The sequence below is a fragment of the Electrona antarctica genome (genome assembly GCF_951216825.1).
Source record: "Electrona antarctica genome assembly, chromosome: 4".
Lineage (NCBI taxonomy): Eukaryota > Metazoa > Chordata > Actinopteri > Myctophiformes > Myctophidae > Electrona > Electrona antarctica.
Window position 1 is genome coordinate 20,461,906 of NC_136809.1, and position 18,002 is coordinate 20,479,907.

Here is an 18,002-nt window from a genome sequence, read left to right on the forward strand (position 1 = left end):
CACCGTCCCTTTTATCTACCATGTGTACAAATTAAGGAGAACGTGAAAGGGAAAGCTGTTAAAATATTATCCGTTATTGAAGGTGGTTTTTTGATGAATTGAACATGGTGGACCCTGTTGTAAACAAGTGTAATGCTTAATTGGGTCGTCCACTCACAGTTAACAGCCTTTGTATTGAGTTTGTGCTTGAAATGTACTGTAATTCTGCAAACTGTTAATAACATTTTCAATCAATCAATCAATCTGACACCGCTGGGTAAATTGGACCCCAAATGTAGGCTATTAAAGCAAAATGTCAAAGCAATAATAAATAAATATATATATATATATATATATATACACACACACACACACACACACACACACACATATATACACACATATATATATATATATACATACATACACACACATATATATACATACATATATAAAATTGCATTTTTGTGCAACTGTCATCTATTCAATGGCCTGACGAAAAACAGCTTCCTTCTATAATGCCAAATCCATCAGGCTAAAGCACTACTTTCAAAGATACTGTAGGCCTACGTTAAAAATGTAAAGTAGACCTAGTCAAGAAACTCAAATCTGTGCTCTTTTGCTGCTGTAGAGTAAAACAAAGTATTTCTGTATTTACCTTCCATTATAGTGACTCGCTGACTCCTGACCTTAAGAGAGTAGTCACAGTGACTGTACATTAGGTCAGCCTCACATGTCCCATTGAATAAAATATGAAATCAAGAGCATGGACATTATTTTAAAGTATTTTATTATAAAATCTCTGTAATAACTCAAGTATTAAATGAGAGTTGTTCACATACACCAGCTGTGTTCAAAGTGCGGCCCGCGGGCCAAATGTGGCCCTGGGTCGAATTGTATACGGCCCGCAGCTTCATACCTGCAACAGTATGCGACATTTTTACATTCAAGTTTTGTAACCTGGGCATTTCCCAGAGTATAATTTGTCAGTGTTCCTTGTATTTTTTTTTTTTTACATTGCTTGCTTGGTTACATTTGGTAATGTGATACACTTTGTTCACAGCACACACCTGACAAAAGACCATTGATATTAAACATTGATGATGATAGTTAAATAGAATCGTTTAAATCTGAATCTAAATTATGTAGTTGGCCCTTGGGTGTTTTCATATTTTCTAATATGGCCCCCTTTGAAAAATGTTTTGGACACCCCTGACATACACTCATACAGTATCAGAACTACACCAGACCGCAGCGCAGTCCACAGGGGCCATTGCCATTCTGGCTTGTGGTGGACATTTTTGTCAAAAATTCTATTTTTTCCAATAATATAACCAGAAACAAGAGCATAGCCTTAATTCTGGTGGGCTCCTAATGTGCCATAAATAGTTGTAGTAAATCAGTGTCAAACATATTCTGGAGAAAACCTGGAAACTGGCATTCAGTAATTGGGTCTTAAAATCAAAATAAGAACATTATAAAGGTGTGTAAAACAGAACATCTAACATTTGAAATTAGCCGTTCGCTAAGTCCCACCCAAGCCCGTTCTTGGCCAATACCACGTTAGCGACGGTTACTAGGTAAGGATGCTGGTCAAAATGGTTAAGCAGTGTCAATACATATATTTGCTATAGCATGTGTGGACCTCAGAAAGAGGGTTTGTTTTCTTACCTTGTTATGAGCAAACTAGTCCATTCCATGAATTATTTCGCTCCGTTGTGCAATAGTAAATATTAGAAATAAAAATAGGCTCTCATAGACTTCCATTGTAACGGGGAAACAGCTCTCAAAGTCACTCTTTTAGCACATAAGCGAACACAACAAAAGCTGATTCTGACCTTCAGGAAAACTCATGCAGTTTTATTTTTAATAAAAAATGTCAACAATGTTTTCTTGTTTTGACTAGTTTGTGTAGAAAGAAGATCCGATAGGTATGCGGACACATGACCCCTGGTGGACCGATATTCAGCTGGTCTGTGTCGATGAGAGATGCAGAAGTTTCTGGAAACGGTGTCTACTCTCTGTTGGCCCCAAAGACACCATCATCTCGGCCACGCTGGGACCTTGCTGCAGGGTAGCGGGGAGAAAGGAAACAACATTTAAATCATACGAGTACAGTATGATGAAAACAGTGAAGAGTTGCAAGCAGAAACAACTTCCTCTTTCTATACATTCTTTCTGCTGAGTCACTGAGATTAAATCACTCACTGTAGCATCACTTAAGTTTTGACTATTGCAATTTTCATTAATTAAGAGAAACATTTAAATAGAATGGGTTCTGGCCATCACTTCCCAGAGGTAGATATTGGAGTATAAGTATACAGGAAGATACTGGAACACACAGCAGTGATATATACAGTATCTTCTATAGTGTTCATTGAATATTACTATTTTTATATCGCTATAATGTACATTGTAGTTGCTAACTTCAACTTATATTTCTATTCTGCTGAATGCGTAACTTCTAAGTTGTTATTTATATTGATACATAATATTTTTTTTCCCATATACCCTAGTCATTTCAGCTCACGTTTATTTCTTTATCTCATCACAATTCCTTATTATATGAAAACAATAAAATAAACAATAAAAAAATATTATGATTCAGACTACTGGCATAACATTGACCATATTCACGTGGCCATTAATTCCGGTGTCTAGTTCAGTCCCTAGTTCACTTCAAATATTATTTAGGGGGTCTCACGCGCAGCCTGGAAGTTTGAGAAGTGGGAACCCTTTCCCTATGTATGTGACAGTTTCTACTAGAGCGGTTTGTCACTCACTCAAACGACTTCCTAGCAGCGCGCTGTGGAGGAGCCGCCGCGCAACAACTGTCTACAAAGTTGTGTCTGAAACGAAAGCCACAACACTGTCCCGGCCACAACAGCTCTCACATAAACAGTGCCTGTCAGACAACACTGCATGAAATGAGCTATGAAACTTCCTGTTACAACAACCGAAAGAAGTAGTCCATTACTGTGCTTTTTTCCTTCTTTTTTTATTATTTTTAAATATAAAATTCTAGGCTATAGCCTAATTATGAGAAGTTGAGAACAAACAATATAGACTATATAGCCAATAGCCACTCAACCATTTATTTATGCCCAAACCGGTTCACGACTAGGATAGTCTACAAATTATAGACTTTGAATACGCTTTTTCCCATACCCTATTCATTTCAGCTCACGTTTATTTCTTTATCTCATCACAATTCCTTATTATATGAAAACAATAAAATAAACAATAAAAAAATATTATGATTCAGACTACTGGCATAACATTGACCATATTCACGTGGCCATTAATTCCGGTGTGTACTGTATTGCTTAATTATTTTTGCGCCAGGTCCGTATACTGTATATACGGACCCTGCCGCTAGGGGACGCTGACCTTATCAGTCAGGTCAACGTATACTCCGTATATATAATGGTTGAGCCCCACGGCAGCTTTTAACATTGGTCCGGTTGCTATGGCAACACCCCGTCACCACCAGCTATGGGACGTAAAATCTGATCACCGTTTTCCTCGGTTACAAGCAGGATTTTTAAACCTCCATTAGTCGGAATCCAGGAGAGTTGTCCCAAAATTCGGATGTAATTTGTGCCTTTGCATGCTTCTGGCGAGAGGTAAACAGTGAGTGGTTGTGCCAATGATACTAAAGTTTTGATGATTTCATGGATTAAATAACCCCGGGCGTTCGGAGTGTTACCTGTAGACCACTGAGAGTCAGACGTAAAATCTTCATCAGGTCCCCGTATTTGGTGGTCTTTGTCTTCTTTGCCAGGCTCTTTAGATCTCTGCTGAGACGCTCCACTGACAAGCCCTCTCCTTGTTCTTCAACCAACCTGCATGCATACACACAGTGTTTATCAGCTTACGCAAATATGCAGGCGGAAAACGTCGCAGGTATCCTCAAGAACTAGCCAGAGTACTATTTGCAGAATTACTTATAATCACATACCCTAAAACCAGTGCTGCAATGTTCTGGGCATCTGAAGTGAGTGTTGTCACCTGCTGGTAGGAGAACGAAGGACGCATCCACAGGTAGGAGTAGCCTGGCGTCACCAGCTCCTCCAGAGAGGATATGTGACCCTAGCAGAAGAAGATCAGTAGATGAAATACGACGACTAGATGGAAGGGCAAAAACTGTCTCTGGACCTACAGTATCCGATTACAATACCACAGGCAGAATTTTCATAGTCCGTATCGTTTGGCTGTAATCGGCGTCCAAAGTTAGTGGACGCCGATTACAAAAAAATTACACAAATGGAATATCCAATCCACCCCAAATTTCATTCACATGTTGAGGGTGGTTTAATCAACGGAGAGCCCAAAGCTATTCCATTTTCATCCATAGGGGGCGCCGCAAATGCAGAATTTTAAAACGTTTATCGCAAAAACATGCTTTTTGGGGGATAAATCCGCTGTTTGCGTATAGCGTAGCCTACATGCACTATAGCGAGACAGGACAATTCCCTCCCAGTGATCTATTACATCGCATTAACCACACTGTACATAATTTGGTGTTCATATATTCAGAAGGGGTAAGGTCTAGCACATATCATTTTGGGGGTCCTTGACATGAAAAGGTTTGAGCACCACTAATAGCAATATACGTATTTGAGCCATGATGGAGTCTGAAAAGGTGGGTTTTCAGACTACGGCGGAAGATTGGGAGTGAGGCTGCAGTTCTGATTGTAATGGGAAGTGCATTCCATGGTTTTGGAGCCAGAAGGGAGAAGAGTTTGGGACGTGTGACATTTGTGATGATTTGATTGGCTGAGCACGGAATGTGCTGTATGATGATAAGAGCGCCCCTCACTTCACACGAGTGTGATTTTACAGAAAACTGTTGGGATTTAGAAGGTCTTTGTAGAATCTGCCTCAGGTCTTAATGGGTTAAGGCCACAATCATTAAGTTTCATGTGTCTCCATCTCCCAATGGAGAAGTAATTGCATCATTGTCCCAAGTATAATACAGATGGTGGTGCATCTAGTGTCAAATTTAGTGCACCATCTGCTTCAAATAACTTTGACACTGTAAACCAGTCGGTGACCAAGACACCAGGGTTGACCTTTCTCAAAGCAAGAGAAGGGAGACCATCTCCAAGATACCACTGCAGAGGTGTTATGCATTAGCTTTGCTACCATACATTTTGTTCCGTCAAATAAGTCCTAGATTGTAGCTTTTACCTGTAGACTTTTGGCCTATAACCAAAAAGGTCAGATGCTGCCACTGCGCCAGGCGTCATTTCAACTTTAGAATGAGGTTTGCGAAATTTCAGATTACCATCAAAAGGAATGGAGTCTGAATACTGCCCATGTCTTTACAGAAAAACATCCTCCTCATTTTCCTTAAATGCCTGTGGATTACATTCAAGTACATTCAAACAGATCTTAGGTAAACATCTCCAATATATCTAGTCAAAACATTTATAGGTGGTTTTGGATTATGAGATCCACAATGCTGAGCTTGCGCAGGAGACCCTGGGTGAAACCCGGGATGGAACAGGAAAGTTTCATAGTGGCAGTTTTAACCACACCAAACTTAACCGACTATAACCTAAATACGTAAACACATTACACAACCGTATATACCTACTGTAAACTTAACCATCTCTAACCTAACGCCTAAACACAACCATTTAAACCTTTTAACTAAACGTAGCCATCTCTAACATAATGCCTAAAAAGCTGCATTTTAAACCTTATACAGTCTAAATGAAGACAAACTGAAGTTATTATGCTTGGCTTTAAACAACCATTGTTTAATTAGAAACAATGAATGACTTGCTAGCCTGGCCTCCAGCACCACCGTTAAGGAATCTGGGAGTTATCTTCCTTTAACTTCTACATGAAACACATTTCAAGTGTTCACATTCCGTCTCAAATAGATGCAGAAAAACGAGTCCACGCATCTCATACCTGCAGGCTTGAATATTGCAATTCCTTATCAGGTTGTCCCAAATCGTTTCTAAAGACTCCATTTCTAAAGACTCAATTTCTAAAGACACTACTACTACCTGTTGCACAGATTTCATCACAATTTCTCATATGTGCAAAGTTGGTTGAAACCCACCACAACCTTTGATTTATTGCTAGGCAGAGTTTGTATAGAATCAATGCTTGCATTTGAGTCCAATTATATGTCTCAACAGAAATGGAGTTCCATGGCTGATTCCCATCATGTTCATCCAAGCACCATCACACTGTCAGTATTAAACAATGGTGGATTAGTCACAAGGGGAAGTTGACTTACTGTACCCAGCAACAGCACATACGGTACAACGAAAGGTGGAAGCAAAGCAACAAGCCTCTGGAAAGAACAGTTTGGCTGAAGATCACTGTCAGGGCGATGTAACATTCCATCCCTGGACGACACATTCCCGTTATGACAGTACCAATAACATTATTAGATAGTATATACAATAAAACGATGCAAGTTGGGAATGCCTGCCCCACCCGTTCATGTAATACCAGTTGTACCGTTATATAACCCACACATGGTCAGAGGACCCAGTGCGGTACCCACTACTAATACGACTGATCACTGATCAACTAAATGTGGAGGATCCTGATGACGATGCACATGGGAAGAAATAGTTGACCGACAGACCTGAAGGCAGATGGATGTACTGTACAGACACGGGCATTGATTGCCCTGTAAAGAATGGAGTTCTATTGTGCATGTTGGCACTTATATTGGTGCTGCGGCCAATCCGTAAAGCCGAGGGATCAGGTTTGCCTATCAGGGAAGTCGATGCCCACACACCCCGAACCAAAATACAAGACCAAATTATACAGGAGTTTGTGCTTTTTCGTTTCTAGACAACCTTTCTAACGGTTGGACAGTGCTCAGGTTATGCCCAGGAGAGACACAGACAGACGCCTCTATAGATAGACAGATGGACTGTTTTTACACCATTTATTCAGTGTCTTGGCACGTTATTGCAAATGTGTATTCTAGGATGTGTGTTATGGGTACCTTGCGAAGGTGTAGGATGCGAGTGATATAATCTTCATGGAGCACTTCTTCATCTTGGATCTCTGTTGCATAGAGATGTTGGATTTTCCCCTGGAGATCCCTCACCAACAAGAGACAATGCTCCTCGTCTTCTATTCGCTGCTGTAGGTGGATTCTAAAGCAATAGCATATATACAATACTAAGAAGAGAAGTGCCTTTATATGTTATAGTTCCAATATAAAATATATAACATCATTGTCACAGTCAAATACCCAGGTGGAGATTACTAACAACAATCAGTACAGTCAGTAACAAGGTGTTTATGTAAAATATAGATATACACTAACATTGTGTGAGATTTGCTGTGAATTTGTTTACAAATGAAAAAGCGAATAAATTAATAACACACGATTTTGAATCTACAGTTCTGTACATCATCTTCGTCTTGTACGATGAGGTTTAGATTGGGCTCATTATATTTTGTGACTCACTTGTTGAAGTCCGGTAGCTTCTCCAGGTCTAGAAGAGCAGAATGGGTTGTGATTTTTGAAGGAGTAAACTCAGAGATCAACTCATCTATCCTCCGCCCCATTCGATTTGCTACAAGGGAACATAAAAACATTACCAATACATTCCAGCACTAGAAGGCGTTTCTTTGATAGAAAAAGTCATGGTAAGCAATTTATAGTTTGAAGCCACGCAATCGTATTGGCTAATACGATCCTTACCCTGACCACCACACAAAACACATACCTACATGACTAACTTAATGACAAAAACAGATACCTAAACGAATCATAATGCCTAATTTGCAATCATTTTAACATTATATATGTAAGTTTGGTGTTGTGCGTCTGTCTAGTGTAGCATTGTAGGAATGGTAAAGTCAGTTCAGGAGCCACCACTTTATTTATAAAATCATCCATTCATGTTTTGACTACAACCCGCCATTCCATCACTCACTAGTGAAACCAGAACCACAGTTGGTGGTGATGTCCAGCAACGCCTCTGGCAGGATCCCTTTTCTCTGGAAGCTCTGGATGAATATATCCCCCTGCCTCTTGGACAGCTTGCTGCCATCTTTATTCATTAGTAGGGGGAGGTGTCCGAAGGCGGGGGGCTGCCATCCGAGTGCACGGTACATGAGGAGGTGTTTGGAGGTGGAGATCAGCCATTCGGAGCCGCGCAGAACATGGCTGATCCTCATGTGACGGTCATCCACTATGTTGGCAAGATGATACGTGGGAAATCCATCAGCTTTTATCACCACGGGGTCCCCTTCCACCTAGAAGGAGAGACAATAAGAAGGAGAGAAAGAGAAGGTTGAGGTGAAGGGAGGGGGACAGAGTTTGTGTATGACGCATAACAGGAAGTGGAACAGGGTGTGTGGATGAACGAGGGATGAAATGGGAGAATGAAGAGAGAAGAGACAATAAGAGATGAGATCATTATATTCATGTACATGAATGAATGAAGATAAAATGCCGCCAATATGAACGTGAATCCTATCGTTGTTTTGTGAGGACGACGTGTGAAATAATATGGGACACATTATTGGGGAAGTAATGGTATGTAGTGGTATGTCCCCAATACAATGATAGGATTCATTACAAATATCAGCCCAGTTATCGGACCTGGGCCACTTCATTGCGGGTCCATCCAAAGATAAGATCCTGGAAAGGTTCTGCTCCTTCCTCCAGACGAAACCGAATCACATATGGAACTCCCTTGGCTAGCTTCTCCTTCACCTGGTCAGCACGCAGGTGTCGACACCTGTTATCATACCTGGTAAAAGAGGGAGACATGTGTGAGACAGTGAGAGTGTAGGTTTCAGTATTGGGAATGAGGTGGTGTGTACAGAAGGCGGCCCGGGGCTGCCCATAGGAATGTAACTGAACTACCTGGGAGTCTGCCCAATACGCAGGGCTTCTTTTTTAAGCAGTTCTAGTCTCTGTGCGCTGCAGAAACAGTGGTAGGCATGACCACTCTCCACAAGCTGCTGGGCCGTCTGTCTGTAAAGGTCCAGTCTCTGGGACTGCAGGTATGGTCCAAATGGCCCTCCCAGACGAGGACTCTCATCTGGAGGTATACCTGAGATAGAGTAGCCAGGAAGGGGTGGAATGTAGGATGACTCAGTCAGTATCAACGATCACACAGGTCAGTGATTCTGAACCTTTTTGAGGGGCGCTATGCACAGCTTTGTGTGTACCCCATATCGATGATTTGATTGGCTGAGGGCTTAAAAAGTGAGGATAAAAAGTGAGGACAGAAAAGTGAGGACGGTCCGACGCCAAAAGGGATTGGCCGGAATGTGATGCTGTATGATGATGTATGATGATAAGAGCACCCCAGACTTACCTACCGTGCTACCGTTTCCTATGACTAGTTTTGAGTGTGAGGACGCAAATTGTGATTGGCCAGAATGAGATGATGTATGATGATAAGAGCGCCCCTCACTTTCACACAGATTAACGATTCTTATCTTCGAAACCCAAATCTATGCAGTAAAATCCTCACTGTTATTTCAACTCTGAGGGTATACAAAATGAAATCGAGCAGACCAGCGACTTGCAGCAAGGATCCAATAGGTTCCATTTATACACTCTCAGAGTCAGAGTTACCGAACTGTAACTCCTGAAGGACTCCTGCATGGGGTCCCGGGACCACAGATTGACAACCAGTGACATAGATGATAATTCAAAAGTGTCAAAGCAGACAGACAGAATACTATCCATTATCCATGTTAGTTAGTTATAGTGAACCACTGAGCTAGACAACAGGGGTGATGTCTCTTACCAGCCCACTCCAGCATGTCCTCTATGGACTCGGCTGCTCCTGGCACCAGCCGGCTCTGATCCGTGTCCTCAAGTCGCAGGATGAATGTGCCGCCATATTTCTTGGAAAATATGTAATTGTACAGAGCAGTGCGGAGTCCTCCAAGGTGTAAGAAGCCTGCAGCACAGAGCAATATTGTATGTTGTCAGGAATCAGGATGTTGTTATTATACTCATCTAGTTTGTATTCACACATCACAGCTGTCACTCGATCCTGTAGGTTTACACTCTATAACATACGACGAATTAGACCGTTCCTCACCCAGGAGTCAGCCCAGCTCCTAATCCAGACAACATCCTTGTCAAAACTTGACTATTGTAACTCCCTCCTTACTGGCCTACCGGCATGTGCACTTAAGTCTCTCCAACTGATCCAAAATGCCGCAGCTCGCTTGGTCTTCAACCAGCCAAAATTCTCACACGTCTCCCCCCTTCTCCGCTCCTTCCATTGGCTCTCGGTCGCTGCCCGCACAGAATACAAAACTCTGATGCTGGCATTCAAAGCAACCAAAGGTATGGCTCACCCATATATTGCAAGTAGGATCGAATCCTACAAACCCTCCCGTACACTCAGATCAGCCAACGCAGGAAAGCTGGAAGTACCGTCACTAAAAATGCCGGGACAATGCTCCACACGTCCCAAACTCTTCTTCCTTCTGGCTCCAAAACTATGGATTGCACTTCCCATTACAATCAGAACTGCAGCCTCACTCCCAAATCCCAATCTTCCGCCGTAGTCTGAAAACCCACCTTTTCAGACTACATCATGGCCCGTAGCACTTGCCCTAGCCCCTTAGATAGCACAATATGTAGACTTAGATAGCATTTTATACAGACTTATAGCATGTTACTTAGACAGCACTAGAATTGCATTTTATGTAGTCATAGCACTTTATAGTTGTATAGTATAGTATGTATAGTTTATATGCATAGTTTCATTATATAGATATTCTAGTAATTCCACTGTTACGTTCTTAGTTTACGCATGTTTCATGATAACTTTTATCTATTTGATGTATTGCCATGCTTTTTGTTCTTGCTTAATGTAAATCGCTCTGGATTAAGAGCCTAAATTGAATTTTGTATTCATAGGAACAACTAAACATGAACACACAAGGCTTTTAGTGGTCATATAGTGAGACATTTTGTATTTTATTGTAATGTCTAAACTGGTCTTCTAAACATACCTGTTGGACTGGGAGCAAACCTCACTCTGACCTCACTGTGTTCAGAAGAGCATCGCCTCCTAGTGGTGCTATGGACGTCTGTCCACCTCTTGCAGTGTGGTGGTGGTGGTAACCCACTGGCTGTCAGTGCATGAATCCTCTTAGCCGCCATGGAAGCATGGAAGGTCCTTCCTGCGATCATGTCAACATTAAGGCAGCATCGTTTACATGATTTTAAGACGCGACCCCCCGTACTGTTCAGCCCCAACTGCACGGCTGGCGAACAGAACATGATCATGAAACTAAACCAACGTGTGTTTTCTGCTGCAGGGGAGGAGGAGACACATCTGATCCTGCTGCTCTGTGCTCTCCACGTCAAAGTCAAGACACACAAGGTCAGCCTCGTCAAGTATCGCTCCAGACGTCACAGTGCAGTTAGAGGACTGCTGGATAATTCAAAATACTTTCAGTTTATTCCTGCAGTTGACCGTCATTGTATCTATGTTGACAACGCGTATGACGTGAGTGACGTGACGTCACACCATGACCCGGGTCTTCTTTGTACCAGAGTACAAAATGACACGAATTGAGCTTCCACACACGTCGCCCCCTACCGCCAGGAGGACTTATCTGATTCAGAAGAAATACTGGAATTCTGAATTAATATTCGGAATTGATATTTTTCAGGTAAATAATAAATTACACCAAATGGTTCCAAATAGGGCTATAGGCTACCAGGGGTCATCAATATCAAATGTGTCCGTGCCAAATACATGGTCTTGTCCGTGGGAATTTTTTGATTTTCTATTTTACACACAATTATAATTCTTATTTTGATCAAACCAAATGACAGAATGTCAAGTCTCCAGACACACAAAGCTGGCCAATCAAATCATCACAAACGTGGTACACACAAACACACAAAGCTAGGCATAGGAGGGGCATAGGAGGACTTTATACAAAGCCCTGGGGGGTCGACAATGTACAGGGTTCAATTTGTTAAAGGTTCTGCAGTTGGATAGAGGTATGTGTACTGTATGTTCAAAACTAGATGTGGCTCTTCTAGTTCTGCAGGGGCAGGGATCTGTATCAGCTTCCACAGGATGACAGTATGAAGGGACTCAATTATTTCGCTCCTATGCCACCAAAATGTGGAACGCCCTACCAACACTCATTAAGACATGCGAATCCCTTGACTCCTTCAAAACCGCTCTCAAAGGGCACCTACGGACGGCTGCAATTCGAAACTGCCCCCCGTAAAATCTGAATCCCCCCCCACCATCCACCCACCCCTTTTTCCCCTCACTGTATATGTTTCTTTTCCCTTTTTACCTCCTTTATGATGAATTCCAGTTCTTTGGCTTTATAGAAGTGTATATTTGTACGTCTCTAAATGTTTTGATGAATTGAACAAGGTGGACCCTCTTGTAAACAAAGTGTAATGCTTTATTGGGTCGTCCACTCACAGTTAACAGTCTTTGTTTTGAATTGTACTGTAATAACTGTTAATAAATATTTCAATCAATCAATCAATCAATCAATCAATCAATCAATCAATCAATCAATCAATCAATCAATCAATCAATGTGTGTGTCGCTTTCAACTATGAGGCGTTATGATGGCCGGATCTGGAATTTCCTCATCTTCCTGTGGAAGAACAGGCAATGTGGGAGTATCCTTTCTGGTGGATACTCCAAAGGAAAGGAAAGTGAAAGGAAATGGTGGCATTGTTAAATCTAATACAGTATAATGATGTTATGATTTCTCATTAATTACACACTACATTTTGGGACCAGCTTGTTATAAATCTGTGCTTTTTTGGATGAAACACAAGACCTGTGTTGCCATTTCACATGGGTAAGTCCTCCCCATATATTCATCTGTGCTACTCATCCCACAAATGCATTATCATTACAAATGGGACATTGTAAAGGGAAATGGACTAGCTTTCCAATAATATAAGATGCAATTCTACTAGTATATAATAACAGAGATATACAGTTCAGTCAGGACTTAACTCAAGAATGGATGGAATATATTGAATATAAAATGAGCAATATATTTATTATAGTTTGGCGATGAATTGAATCTGCTTTTTAGGTACTGAGATCAAGCGCATCAGTCCCACTCCCAACCATAGGGACTCTGAATCCCCCGTACCTAAACCGCAGATCCAAAACGACAGGTGGTAGCTGGGGTGGAGGAGGGTGAGCAGCAGCGCAGCAGGGTGCAGGCAGCAGAATCAATGTGCAGCAGCAAGTAAGCAAGCAGATTGAGCAGAGCAAACTTCCTGTTTAAATAGCCGGTATGAAACTGGAACTTGTGTGATTGGATGAAGTGAATCATGTGAATGAGAACGTGAGGCCATTAACGGCCGGCAGCAACTGCACTGAGTTTCCTGACTGAACTTGCTCTGCACATGTCTGTGACAGGCGCGATGCTCATTACTTTAGTTTAGGGCTTTGGATAGACACATACTGATTGGTGGTCCACAAATGACACGACTACTCAATTGTATATGTTAGAGATAGATGCTATAGATAGCATGCATGACAGATGCTAAATTTGATGTTTACCTGGTATCCTAATGACTTTGTAGAATTGAACTGTTTTCTTTGTTTCCTTGACCATTTCATGTTGTTTGTTGACTAGGATTCATACCATGTAGTCTGATCTTGGCACTTTGTCGCTCTGGATAATAATGGATTGTTAATTAAATGCAGCCTACGTATAGGCTGCATCTTCACACAACGATATATGAATCCTTTATCTGTTCAAATGGAGAACAAACCCACCCACTTAATCCACTTATTGCATTATGTTGATCCCCTCCCCGCTTTCTGCATTTTGCCTTTGTTTGTATTAAAAACATAATAGCCAACACAGACACAGAGACAATGTATTGAGAAAGGTTGCGGCATAAAACCAGTCCAACTTGATCTGTGAGTTTGAATACGCATGTAGAGCAACACACATGGAAGTGCATTCACATCTTCTCTTACATGTATGTACAGTATTTATACGTCAACCAGCACTTGACTGACCTGGCCCTTAGAATACCTTGGACCTGACCTATGAGTGACAGTCTCTTTAGTCTTTACATAAGTGTGGAATGGTATACAGAATTGAGTTGTTTCTTTCGGCCTAAGTTGCATAAATATCCCACACCCTGTTTCTTCTGAATAGAAGTTATCAATCAGATTGACCAACAAACCAAACCAAACCAAAGTAAATACTTAAGTTCAACAATTTACACATTTACAGTTTAACTTTAACACCGTAGCCACCTGCTAAATGGATGTAGGTGACAAACTTTCTTCAGTGAAAGTAACAATAAAGAATCAGTGTAGATACATTTGTTCAAATGTAATTTGGCAGAATATCTAGATGTGTTAAACTGCCTATACTTCCTAGAGAGGAACCACTGAAATTATTAACATAATGCTGTTATAACTTTTGTAATCAGGCGGCACTTTAACACTTCATATTCATATAATTGCATCGCAGTGAATAGGAAAGGCATACTTCAACCAATTGCCAAGTCGCTCAACAGAACACAATGGCAACTGTCTGGCCTAGTGGCCTCTCTCTATTCATTAACCTACTGTAGATGTCTAGTCATAGTAGATATAAATACTGCTTTACAGTGAACAAAGCCAGAAGCAATTACGTGGAGGTGTGGCCCCACTGCCCAGTTGTGCTGTACATGAATCAGTGTGTAATATTATACAACAGCTTGTTGTCTTCCCCCACTTCCCCCACTCTCTTGCTGTTGTCTCTACCTCACACACATGCTTACAGTAGAGGCGTGTCACATGCCTTGTCTTCATACTGTAGGCTAATTTATACATCATTTTTTCCCACTTTTTCTTACAAAGTACTTTAAAAAATAGTAAATACCCATAATTGACAACTTAAAATTAATTGTGTTATTACAGAAGTTGCTTTTGCTGCACCACAGAGCATCATCATCATCATTTGTGCTTTCCCACATCTCTGAGCTGGTTCCACCTGTCTCGGGTGACAGGGAGGGAGGGAGGAGGTGCAGGGAGGGAGGCACAGAGATAGACAGAGAGACAGAGCGATCCCTTACACATGATACCGTTCACACAGCAAGACAGGACATACTACTCTTAGGATATACGCCTCTGAAGGATTTTAGGTAAGCTTTGATTTCTTCATTGTGCCTTTAGTACAGTAGGCTCCGATGTTACCTAATTGCCATTTCAGAAACTCACCTTGTCATTGGATTTAGATTGGGTGTTCATTTATTTGTTTGCTGTAGGCTTGTAGGTATGTATTCTTTAGCCTATTTTACAAGCTACATGATATTGCTGTACGATAAATGTGCAGTATTGGGATTGGGAACTTCTAGGCTTAAATGTTATATAAAAATACTGTGTGGATTTCTGTTATGGAACATTTTTGCCTGCTCCTGGTGCTATATGCTCCAGTTTGCTGTTTACCTCTAGCAACAACTTGCCGGTTGATTTCAGATCTCAGAATTGCACAGATGAACTGGCTTTTTATATTAAAATATACATTTATAGAATTTATAGAGTAATATGAAGGGAAGACACATTGGGGTGTGTTTCATCCTACAAACACCGATGGTCACTTTGTAACAATCTGGCCTTAAAATTAAGTGTGTAATTAATGAGTATGATAATCATAATGTATTAGAAAATGTGATGATTGAACCATCATCATATCTCCTTTAGAATGCAGTGTTACACACAGAAAACATATTTACAGTGTTAATCTTCTTTTAATTTAACTTTCAGTGTATAAGAAGTGTCAAGTTTATACATTCTGCGAGTTAAATTAACAGTATAAGCATCTACACAGCAAAGGGAAAGAAATCAAATGTACCTGTAAAGGTCTATTTAGTTTTATACTTTTATACTCTTGGAGTTAATTATTAACAATGTTTACCCACTTCTGCATTCAATGATGAGACGATGAATTAACTTATAATAGGTTTCATAATGAATGCTCAATCAGAAATTATTTATTCCATATCAGAAATAGCATTTGTCACCTTTTATAGATGTATACTTGCAGAGATGTGGTTTTTTTTTTTTACCCTTTTCACATATTATTTAGAAAGACAATACTTGTTGCTTGACCACAAATGTTAAGAATGTTATTTAAATAGAATTTTGTTTAGACAGCCGCTATGTTTACCTGGTATGAAGCACACAAGTTTGCACTTTACTTATGTGACCATTTACCCTGTCAATTGACTACGGTTCAATCCATTTACTCTGATCTCACACTTGGAGTTGCATGGCTCCGGATAAAAGTATCTGGAAGAAGAAAAAAAAAGACAGACAGTTTCATCCACTCATCTAGTGCCATCCAATGCCTCTACTTAAGTGGCATTATGACTGGAATATAGTGCCTAGAGTCTATTCCAATCATCATGTCACTTAAGTAGGCTAAATAAAGAAGGAAATTTCCATCCTAGAATGTGTCACCACAGTGATTCAGAAAAGCCAGTTATTCAAGTCAAAGTTACAAATTAATTTATGTGCGTGCGTGCGTGTGTGTTTGAATTTATGAATTTGCTTTATTGGATTGAAAACTACCAGAAAACTGCAGGAGTGCTACATGATTCTGAGTGATTCTGTTATCTTTCTGTTTTATTTTAACTAAATTTCGTCTTTATAATCAGGATAGCATTGCCTTGTTGAAATGTGCTAACTTGCCTTAAAGATATAAGAAACTAGATAAAGTGCCCCTCGGGGCACAGGTCTCCACCAGGGCAGTTCAGGTTGTGGCCTCCTGTTGGCGCTATAATAGGCCAATGTGAAAAGGGTGCCATTTCTTCTTAGCCTTGGATGGCAATTGGATGATTTGAGGCATTTTGTTGGTAGCGCTATAACAGGTGAAAAGGGTGGGATATATTCCTTAGCCTAGTAGGAAAGTCTGTGAAAGATTTCACGTAAATTGCACGCTGCGTTCATGATTTGAGGCTTTTTGTTCAAAACAGGCCAATCCAGCAAACTTTGAAAGCCAATGTTAGCCAATTAGGATGGGATATGAAATATCGAACAGATCCGGCTTGAACACATAGTATAAATTATCTGCAGCCTCTGGAGTAGTTTTGAGAGTTCTATTAATGAGTTTAATATTTGTTTTAAATAATTTGATTGGGTGCGAGGAAGCTGACTGAGTGCTGTGTATCCTCAGTCTTAACCGGCCACATATAAGTCCCCTAACCTCATATCAGTCTTTAAGTCAGTTACACGCTGTTTTGTTTTCGTCATGGCTCAGGAGGTAGAGCAGGTCGTCCAATGATCTCTGGGTCGGCGGTTCGAATTTCGGCTCCTCCTGTCCACATGTCGAAGTGTCCTTGTGCAAGACACAGAACCCTACATTGCCTCCAATGAGTTGGTCGGTGTGAGCTTGCCACCATTGGTGTGTGAATGTGGGAAGTGAGGATGCTGGCGTCGACTGTTCGCCGCTTCACCTCCCAATGTATGAATGAATGAACCATTGTAAAGCGCTTTGAGCACTTGGAAAAGCGCTATAAAAATACAATTCATTATAATTTCCCTTCTGCATTTTCTAGTCGCCTACAGTATGGCATGTGGATGTGTCAATATTGCCTGCATTGCATGGTCCAGATAAGAACATACTGGTGATTATCGTTCATTCGAAGCTTGTCAGTGGCGTGCACAGACATTTAGAGGGGCAGGTGCTCAAGTTAAAAAAGGGCACCTTGTGCAGCGCGTGGAACCGGCCGGTTGCCTTAATCCATTTTGGGCGGGAACCCCTTTTGGTGTTAGCATTATGTTATGCTTTAGCTATTGAAAAATAGCAGATCTACAAGCTCATAGCGCGCCACCGAGTGGCGCGCTACGAGCTTGTAGGTCTGCTATTTTTTTTTCTTTTCAAAAGGGCACATTGCCAAAAGGGCACCCCCTAGTGTCTATCTGTGCACGCCACTGAAGCTTGTGGACTGATATAACAGATTGTATCTATTACTGTATATAATATTAATGAGAAATCAAGTAATCGAGATACAATAGCATGCACAATGATTCATTAAA

General features: G+C 40.9%; 2 protein-coding genes across 2 annotated transcripts in view; one reads left to right on the forward strand and one right to left on the reverse strand.

Annotated features, from left to right (window-relative positions):
• Window positions 1-752: 752 nt before the first annotated feature.
• ears2 (glutamyl-tRNA synthetase 2, mitochondrial) lies at window positions 753-11,513 on the reverse strand. Its single transcript, XM_079499144.1, has 10 exons — window positions 10,966-11,513; window positions 9,741-9,896; window positions 8,846-9,035; window positions 8,579-8,729; window positions 7,908-8,229; window positions 7,436-7,544; window positions 6,965-7,118; window positions 3,941-4,071; window positions 3,689-3,824; window positions 753-2,046 (listed from the first exon to the last, which is right to left on the reverse strand). Exons 1-10 carry the CDS (start codon window positions 11,240-11,242, stop codon window positions 1,945-1,947), a joined length of 1,728 nt encoding a protein of 575 aa, XP_079355270.1. The 5' UTR covers window positions 11,243-11,513; the 3' UTR covers window positions 753-1,944.
• A 3,557-nt stretch (window positions 11,514-15,070) lies between these two features.
• The window catches only part of LOC306921220 (uncharacterized protein), a gene marked incomplete at its 3' end in the record, with an annotated part of 31,897 nt that continues 28,965 nt past the window's right edge, over window positions 15,071-18,002 (forward strand). Inside the window, exon 1 of the mRNA XM_079498330.1 lies at window positions 15,071-15,106. The remainder of the gene's footprint in view (window positions 15,107-18,002) is intronic.

What these genes read in the sequence shown, in the direction of transcription:
- ears2 (XM_079499144.1), bottom strand. Translation starts at nt 11,242, where the DNA reads ATGATCATGTTCTGTTCGCCAGCCGTGCAGTTGGGGCTGAACAGTACG. An exon ending in CGTATTGGGCAGACTCCCAG is followed by an intron (nt 8,730 to 8,845) that starts GTAGTTCAGTTA and finishes CTCTTTTACCAG; the next exon opens with GTATGATAACAGGTGTCGAC. An exon ending in ATTGCAGCACTGGTTTTAGG is followed by an intron (nt 3,825 to 3,940) that starts GTATGTGATTAT and finishes GTATGCATGCAG; the next exon opens with GTTGGTTGAAGAACAAGGAG.